The sequence below is a fragment of the Protomyctophum parallelum genome, assembly GCF_964188405.1.
Source record: "Protomyctophum parallelum genome assembly, chromosome: 17".
NCBI lineage: Eukaryota > Metazoa > Chordata > Actinopteri > Myctophiformes > Myctophidae > Protomyctophum > Protomyctophum parallelum.
The window spans coordinates 44,814,475-44,821,974 of NC_139719.1; the positions used below are offsets into that span (position 1 = coordinate 44,814,475).

The 7,500-nt window shown below is 50.0% G+C and overlaps 1 protein-coding gene across 1 annotated transcript in view; it reads left to right on the forward strand.

The window, feature by feature from the left end:
* Positions 1-7,500, forward strand: part of LOC310875152 (guanine nucleotide-binding protein subunit alpha-13-like) — a gene marked incomplete at its 3' end in the record, with an annotated part of 21,301 nt that overhangs the window by 57 nt on the left and 13,744 nt on the right. The window contains exons 1-2 of the mRNA XM_083788275.1: positions 1-306; positions 6,387-6,613. The exon at positions 1-306 is cut by the window's left edge and continues 57 nt beyond it. Of these exons, the coding sequence (XP_083644401.1) occupies positions 1-306; positions 6,387-6,613 (533 nt within the window). The remainder of the gene's footprint in view (positions 307-6,386; positions 6,614-7,500) is intronic.

Consider the following 7,500-nt stretch of genomic DNA (forward strand, 5'->3'; position numbering starts at 1 on the left):
GCGGTGGAGGCAGCAGAAACATGGCCGCCTTCCTGCCCGGCCGCTCCGTGCTCAAAGTGTGCCTGCCCGTGTCGTGTCTGCTCAGCAGCGGGGAGGTGGAGCAGCTAAGGAGGTCCAAGGAGATCGACCGCGACCTGAGCCGGCAGAAGACCTACGTCAAGCGGCTGGTGAAGATCCTGCTGCTGGGCGCCGGCGAGTCCGGCAAGTCCACCTTCCTCAAGCAGATGCGCATCATCCACGGCCAGGACTTCGACCAGAGCGCCCGGGAGGAGTTCAAGAACACCATCTACAGCAACGTGATCAAAGGTTAGTTAGTAACACCTAATTATAATGAACTGACCTAGTTCACTAATAGTATAGGAGTTCAGAAACACCATCTACAGCAACGTGATCAAAGGTTAGTTAACATAACCTTTAACTAACGAACTAACCTTTGACTAACTACAACTAATAGTTAGGAGTTCAGAAACACCATCTGCAGCAACGTGATCAAAGGTTAGTTAGTAACACCTAATTATAATGAACTAACCTAGTTAACTAATAGTTAGTTAGGAGTTCATGTGATCAAAGGTTGGTTAGTTGGGGAGGGGGGGGGGAACTTGGGGAGGTTTTGTTGTTGTTGTTAATGATAATGCATTTATTTATATAGCACATTTCAAGACACAAAGTCACAAAGTGCTTTACATAAAAGGGTAAAAAGCAACCACAGTTACAACAAGATATCCGTGAATAACAGCACAAAATGAAAGGCACGATCAAATATAGAATAAGGTATTAAAGAAGAGAAAGGCCTTAACGTAAAGGTGGGTTTTCAGAAAGGATTTAAAACATTACATGACACAGATTTTTTTCAAATCTTAGATGGGTTCTCTGGCTGGGTGGTGCTGCTGTCTGGGAGTCCCAGACTGGGTCTATAGGGCTGGGCTGGCTGCTGGGTGCTGGGGGCTGGGGGCTGGGCTGGGCTGGTCTGGGCTGGGTGCTGGGGGCTGGGCTGGTCTGGTCTGGGCTGGGTGCTGGGGGCTGGGCTGGTCTGGGCTGGGTGCTGGGTGCTGGGGGCTGGGTGCTGGTCTGGTCTGGGCTGGGTGCTGGGTGCTGGGTGCTGGTCTGGGCTGGGTGCTGGGCTGGTCTGGGCTGGGTGCTGGGTGCTGGGGGCTGGGCTGGGTGCTGTGCTGGGCTGGGCTGGTCTGGTTGCTGTGCTGGGCTGACTTGGCTGCAGGGTGCTGGGGGCTGAGCTGGGCTGGGTTGGCTGCAGGGTTCTGGGGGCTGGGCTGGGTTGGCTGCAGGGTTCTGGGGGCTGAGCTGGGCTGGGTTGGCTGCAGGGTTCTGGGGGCTGGGCTGGGTTGGCTGCAGGGTTCTGGGGGCTGAGCTGGGCTGGGTTGGCTGCAGGGTTCTGGGGGCTGGGCTGGGTTGGCTGCAGGGTGCTGGGGGCTGAGCTGGGCTGGGTTGGCTGCAGGGTTCTGGGGGCTGGGCTGGGTTGGCTGCAGGGTGCTGGGGGCTGAGCTGGGCTGGGTTGGCTGCAGGGTTCTGGGGGCTGAGCTGGGCTGGCTGCAGGGTTCTGGGTGTGCTGCTGGAGGTCATAAAACTAGTCTTGGTTGAGAGAAAAGTTGCGAAAGAGTTGAAAACAAGTCGGATCTGCTTCGCTATGTTGTTAAGCAGTGGTGGGAAAAGCAGTCAAGTCTTAAGTAAAATAATCCGCTGCTGTAGAAATGGTGTGTTGTAGAAGTGGCTCTGTAGAAGTATTGATATCAAAATGTACCAGGTGTCTAATTCAATCTTTTCCTCCTTGTTGTGGCGATATAGCTAACTGTGGTGGAAACATAACTCAGGTATATTTTACTGTATCAATTCTGCAAGGTAGAAATAGTGTATCTAGTCACGAGTAAAAGTCTGTAGAGGTATTTGATATAAAAATGCATCTGTAATGTCGGGTATCTTGCCTCCTTGTTGTGGTAGCTAAGCTAGCTAAGCTAACAGTGGTGAAAAAAAATAACTACTTTATTTTAGTAAAAGTATCAATACTGCAATGTAGAAACACTACAGTTTGTTACAAGTAAAAGTTCAGGTATTAATCAACATGCTTGAGTAAAAGTGCAAAATGTACTTTTTTGTACTTTCTACAAAAGTAGAAAGTACACATAATGCAGAATGTGTGACAAGTATTCAAAATATACATCTACAGCCAATCTATGAGCTCACAATGGTTTGTGTGTTTTGTAGTAATTATTCAAATCTACAAAGTAACTGAAGTTTTCAAATGAATGTAGTGGAGTAAAAGTACAATATTTGGATCTGAGATATAGTGGGAGTATAGTGGGAGTAGAAGTAAAAGTATCATGTAGTTATTTACGTTCCGCCACTGGGAGCTAAACATTTAAGCCCTCTAAAGGCTTCAAGGAAAACAGACCTGACTTGCAATGTTTTTTTTCCCTCCATTTCCACCAAAACATTACTGATCCAGAGCTTGTAGATAGGCTCATTTCTTGGCTGAATGTTCCCCCCAGAATGTGGATCCTAGCCTGGGGGCGTTCAAGTCTCTTAAAGAGAGGGAGTCCCCGGCTGGAGGAAGCCAGGAGGGAGGGAGGAATCACATGTGTTTCTACCCCAGATGAGTGCACATGGGCCTGGGTAGCAACCCACACAAATAGTCCCTAAATCTAGTAGCCACGCCGCAACAATCCGTCTATATTTGTAAACACAAGTGAGGTTTCTCTTCTTCTTTTTTTTCTTGCTGGTTTGTTTGTCTGGTTTCTCTGTAGGGCTAATAGTTTGTTTGTCTGGTTTCTCTGTAGGGCTAATAGTTAGTTTGTCTGGTATCTCTGTAGGGCTAATAGTTAGTTTGTCTGGTATCTCTGTAGGGTTAATAGTTAGTTTGTCTGGTTTCTCTGTAGGGCTAATAGTTAGTTTGTCTGGTATCTCTGTAGGGTTAATAGTTAGTTTGTCTGGTTTCTCTGTAGGGCTAATAGTTAGTTTGTCTGGTATCTCTGTAGGGTTAATAGTTAGTTTGTCTGGTTTCTCTGTAGGGCTAATAGTTAGTTTGGCTCGGAGTTCCTTTCTGCAACCCAACGGGCTTACTTTGACTTGACAGACAAAATAGTGGGTTCTGTGAATCTGTGGGACGGGCAGTACGTTAGGTTCTGTTAGGTTCTGTGGGACGGGCAGTAAGTTAGGTTCTGTCAGGTTCTGTGGGACGGGCAGTAAGTTAGGTTCTGTTAGGTTCTGTGGGACGGGCAGTAAGTTAGGTTCTGTTAGGTTCTGTGGGACAGGCAGTAAGTTAGGTTCTGTTAGGTTCTGTGGGACGGGCAGTAAGTTAGGTTCTGTTAGGTTCTGTGGGACAGGCAGTAAGTTAGGTTCTGTCAGGTTCTGTGGGACGGGCAGTAAGTTAGGTTCTGTCAGGTTCTGTGGGACGGGCAGTAAGTTAGGTTCTGTCAGGTTCTGTGGGACGGGCAGTAAGTTAGGTTCTGTTAGGTTCTGTGGGACGGGCAGTAAGTTAGGTTCTGTTAGGTTCTGTCAGGTTCTGTGGGACAGGCAGTAAGTTAGGTTCTGTCAGGTTCTGTGGGACGGGCAGTAAGTTAGGTTCTGTTAGGTTCTGTGGGACGGGCAGTAAGTTAGGTTCTGTTAGGTTCTGTCAGGTTCTGTGGGACGGGCAGTAAGTTAGGTTCTGTTAGGTTCTGTGTGACAGGCAGTAAGTTAGGTTCTGTCAGGTTCTGTGGGACGGGCAGTAAGTTAGGTTCTGTTAGGTTCTGTGTGACAGGCAGTAAGTTAGGTTCTGTTAGGTTCTGTGGGACGGGCAGTAAGTTAGGTTCTGTCAGGTTCTGTGTGACAGGCAGTAAGTTAGGTTCTGTTAGGTTCTGTGGGACGGGCAGTAAGTTAGGTTCTGTTAGGTTCTGTCAGGTTCTGTGGGACGGGCAGTAAGTTAGGTTCTGTTAGGTTCTGTGGGACGGGCAGTAAGTTAGGTTCTGTGGGACAGGCAGTAAGTTAGGTTCTGTCAGGTTCTGTGGGACGGGCAGTAAGTTAGGTTCTGTCAGGTTCTGTGGGACGGGCAGTAAGTTAGGTTCTGTTAGGTTCTGTGGGACGGGCAGTAAGTTAGGTTCTGTCAGGTTCTGTGGGACAGGCAGTAAGTTAGGTTCTGTCAGGTTCTGTGGGACGGGCAGTAAGTTAGGTTCTGTCAGGTTCTGTCAGGTTCTGTGGGACGGGCAGTAAGTTAGGTTCTGTTAGGTTCTGTCAGGTTCTGTGGGACGGGCAGTAAGTTAGGTTCTGTCAGGTTCTGTGGGACAGGCAGTAAGTTAGGTTCTGTTAGGTTCTGTGGGACGGGCAGTAAGTTAGGTTCTGTTAGGTTCTGTCAGGTTCTGTGGGACGGGCAGTAAGTTAGGTTCTGTTAGGTTCTGTCAGGTTCTGTGTGACAGGCAGTAAGTTAGGTTCTGTTAGGTTCTGTGTGACGGGCAGTACGTTAGGTTCTGTCAGGTTCTGTGTGACGGGCAGTAAGTTAGGTTCTGTTAGGTTCTGTGGGACAGGCAGTAAGTTAGGTTCTGTTAGGTTCTGTGTGACGGGCAGTAAGTTAGGTTCTGTTAGGTTCTGTGGGACGGGCAGTAAGTTAGGTTCTGTTAGGTTCTGTGGGACAGGCAGTAAGTTAGGTTCTGTCAGGTTCTGTGTGACGGGCAGTAAGTTAGGTTCTGTTAGGTTCTGTGGGACGGGCAGTGCGTTAGGTTCTGTTAGGTTCTGTGGGACGGGCAGTAAGTTAGGTTCTGTCAGGTTCTGTGTGACGGGCAGTAAGTTAGGTTCTGTTAGGTTCTGTGTGACGGGCAGTACGTTAGGTTCTGTTAGGTTCTGTGGGACGGGCAGTACGTTAGGTTCTGTTAGGTTCTGTGTGACGGGCAGTGCGTCAGGTTCTGTTAGGTTCTGTGTGACGGGCAGTACGTTAGGTTCTGCAGCGTTGTGAGAAGTAGGAGAGGACGGGACGGCCCAGTATGTATGTTGGCTGCGTGCGTTTGTTCCCCTTAACCCATTCTGACCTGAGATCAGATTCATACGAGGTTTCCACTGGACACACACTGGTCTGATGAACCCATTCTGACCTGAGATCAGATTCATAACAGGTTTCCACTGGACACACACTGGTCTGATGAACGCATTCTGACCTGAGATCAGATTCTAAAGGGGTTCCCAAAAGGGGTTCCCGTTCAGAATGGGTTAACTCTGACTCTCAGTGTAGAAATGGACCTGTAAGGGTTCTGTAACTCTCAGAGATACAGACCTGTATAAGGGTCCATTTGTAACCCCCCCCCCCCCCCCCCCCCCCCCCCCCCCCACCGACCACACCCCCAACGTGCCGATCGCCATCCCTACGTGCTGTAGTAGCCCATCACTCCATCTATGCATCGTTAGAAGGTGTGTGTGTGTGTGTGTGTGTGTGTGTGTGTGTGTCTGTGTCTGTGTCTGTGTGTGTGTGTGTGTGTGTGTGCGAGAATAATGTTCCCATGGTGATTAAATAACCATATGAACGCTAGCCTCCCGTTTCTAGGCTGAACATTACGACAGAATAACAGAATAGCCGATCTAAGAAGATTTGGTGTAGAGTTAGAGTTGTGTGTGGGGGGGGGGGGGGGGGGGGTCTTTTTAACCGGCCCAGCTGTGCGTTCCTCGGCCACGTTGTTAACTGTTACGTTTAATTGAAGTATTCTTTTTTAATAAACCATCGATTAACAATTATTAACTATTAACATCATCCCTGTACCCTACAACCCTACTCTCCTCCAATCAATCCCCTCGTCCCATTCAGCCCTGCCTTGTCTCCCCATTGGCCCACTCAGCCCTGCCTTGTCTTCCCATTGGTCTATTCAGCCCTGCCTTGTCTCCCCATTGGTCCACTCAGCCCTGCCCTGTCTTCCCATTGGTCCACTCAGCCCTGCCCTGTCTTCCCATTGGTCCACTCAGCCCTGCCCTGTCTCCCCATTGGTCCACTCAGCCCTGCCCTGTCTCCCCATTGGCCCACTCAGCCCTGCCCTGTCTCCCCATTGGCCCACTCAGCCCTGCCCTGTCTCCCCATTGGTCCACTAAGCCCTGCCCTGTCTTCCCATTGGTCCACTCAGCCCTGCCCTGTCTTCCCATTGGTCCACTCAGCCCTGCCCTGTCTCCCCATTGGTCCACTAAGCCCTGCCCTGTCTTCCCATTGGTCCACTCAGCCCTGCCCTGTCTTCCCATTGGCCCACTCAGCCCTGCCCTGTCTTCCCATTGGTCCACTCAGCCCTGCCCTGTCTCCCCATTGGTCCACTCAGCCCTGCCCTGTCTTCCCATTGGCCCACTAAGCCCTGCCCTGTCTTCCCATTGGTCCACTCAGCCCTGCCCTGTCTTCCCATTGGTCCACTCAGCCCTGCCCTGTCTTCCTGTAGGTGTGCGTGTGTTGGTGGACGCGCGGGGGAAGCTCCACATCCCGTGGGGTCGCCCTGACAACCAGGAGCACGGCGACCTCATGATGGCGTTCGACACGCGCTCCGCCAAGATGGCGTCGGGCCAGGTGGAGGCCGCCGTGTTCCGCCGGTACCTGCCCGCCATCCGGGCCCTGTGGGCCGACCCGGGGATCCAGAACGCCTACGACCGCCGCCGGGAGTTCCAGCTGGTCAGTACGCGCACCGCACGCAGACACGCACCGCACGCAGCACCGCACGCACGGCACGCACGCACGCACCGCACGCACACACGGCACGCAGCCACGCACGGCACGCACACACAATTACAATTTAGGCATTTAAAACGCCGGGACAACGCTCCACACGTCCCAAACTCTTCTCCCTTCTGGCTCCAAAACTGTGGAATGCACTTCCCATTGCAGTCAGAACTGCAGCATCACTCCCAATCTTCCGCCGTAGCCTGAAAACCCACCTTTTCAGACTCCATCATGGCCCTTAGCACTTACCCTAAACCCTTAGATAGCATTTCTGTTGGATTATATAGCATTTGATACAGACTTATAGCATGTTATGTAGACAGCACTGTAATTGTATTGTATGTAGTCATAGCACGCCATAGTACACATATATAGCATAGTAGTAAAGATGTATAGTTTATATGTATAGTGTATGTATAGTTTCACTATATAAATATTCCACTGTTACTTTCTTAGCTTACGCATGTTTCATGATAAATGCTTTTTATGTGATGTATTCCCATGCTTTGTTCTTGCTTAAATGTAAGTCGCTCTGGATTAAGAGCGTCTGCTAAATGCCTAAATTGTAAATTGTTGTAAATTTATCAGACGCTCAGACAGTTTGACTGCCGGGAATTGTTTAATCCAGGTTACTGGCGCTGCTATTTACGACATTCCCGCCTTTCGTTTTATGTGTTTAATCCGCCGTATTGTAATAAATAAAAAGAAACTCTGTCTTCGCCGCGGAGATAGAGAGAAACTAGATGTTTTCGTTTTGACGACGAAACCCGGAAATCAACACATGCTGTGGGCTGCTAGGGCTTCTGGGAAATTGAGGCCAATGCAAATTAATGGACTAC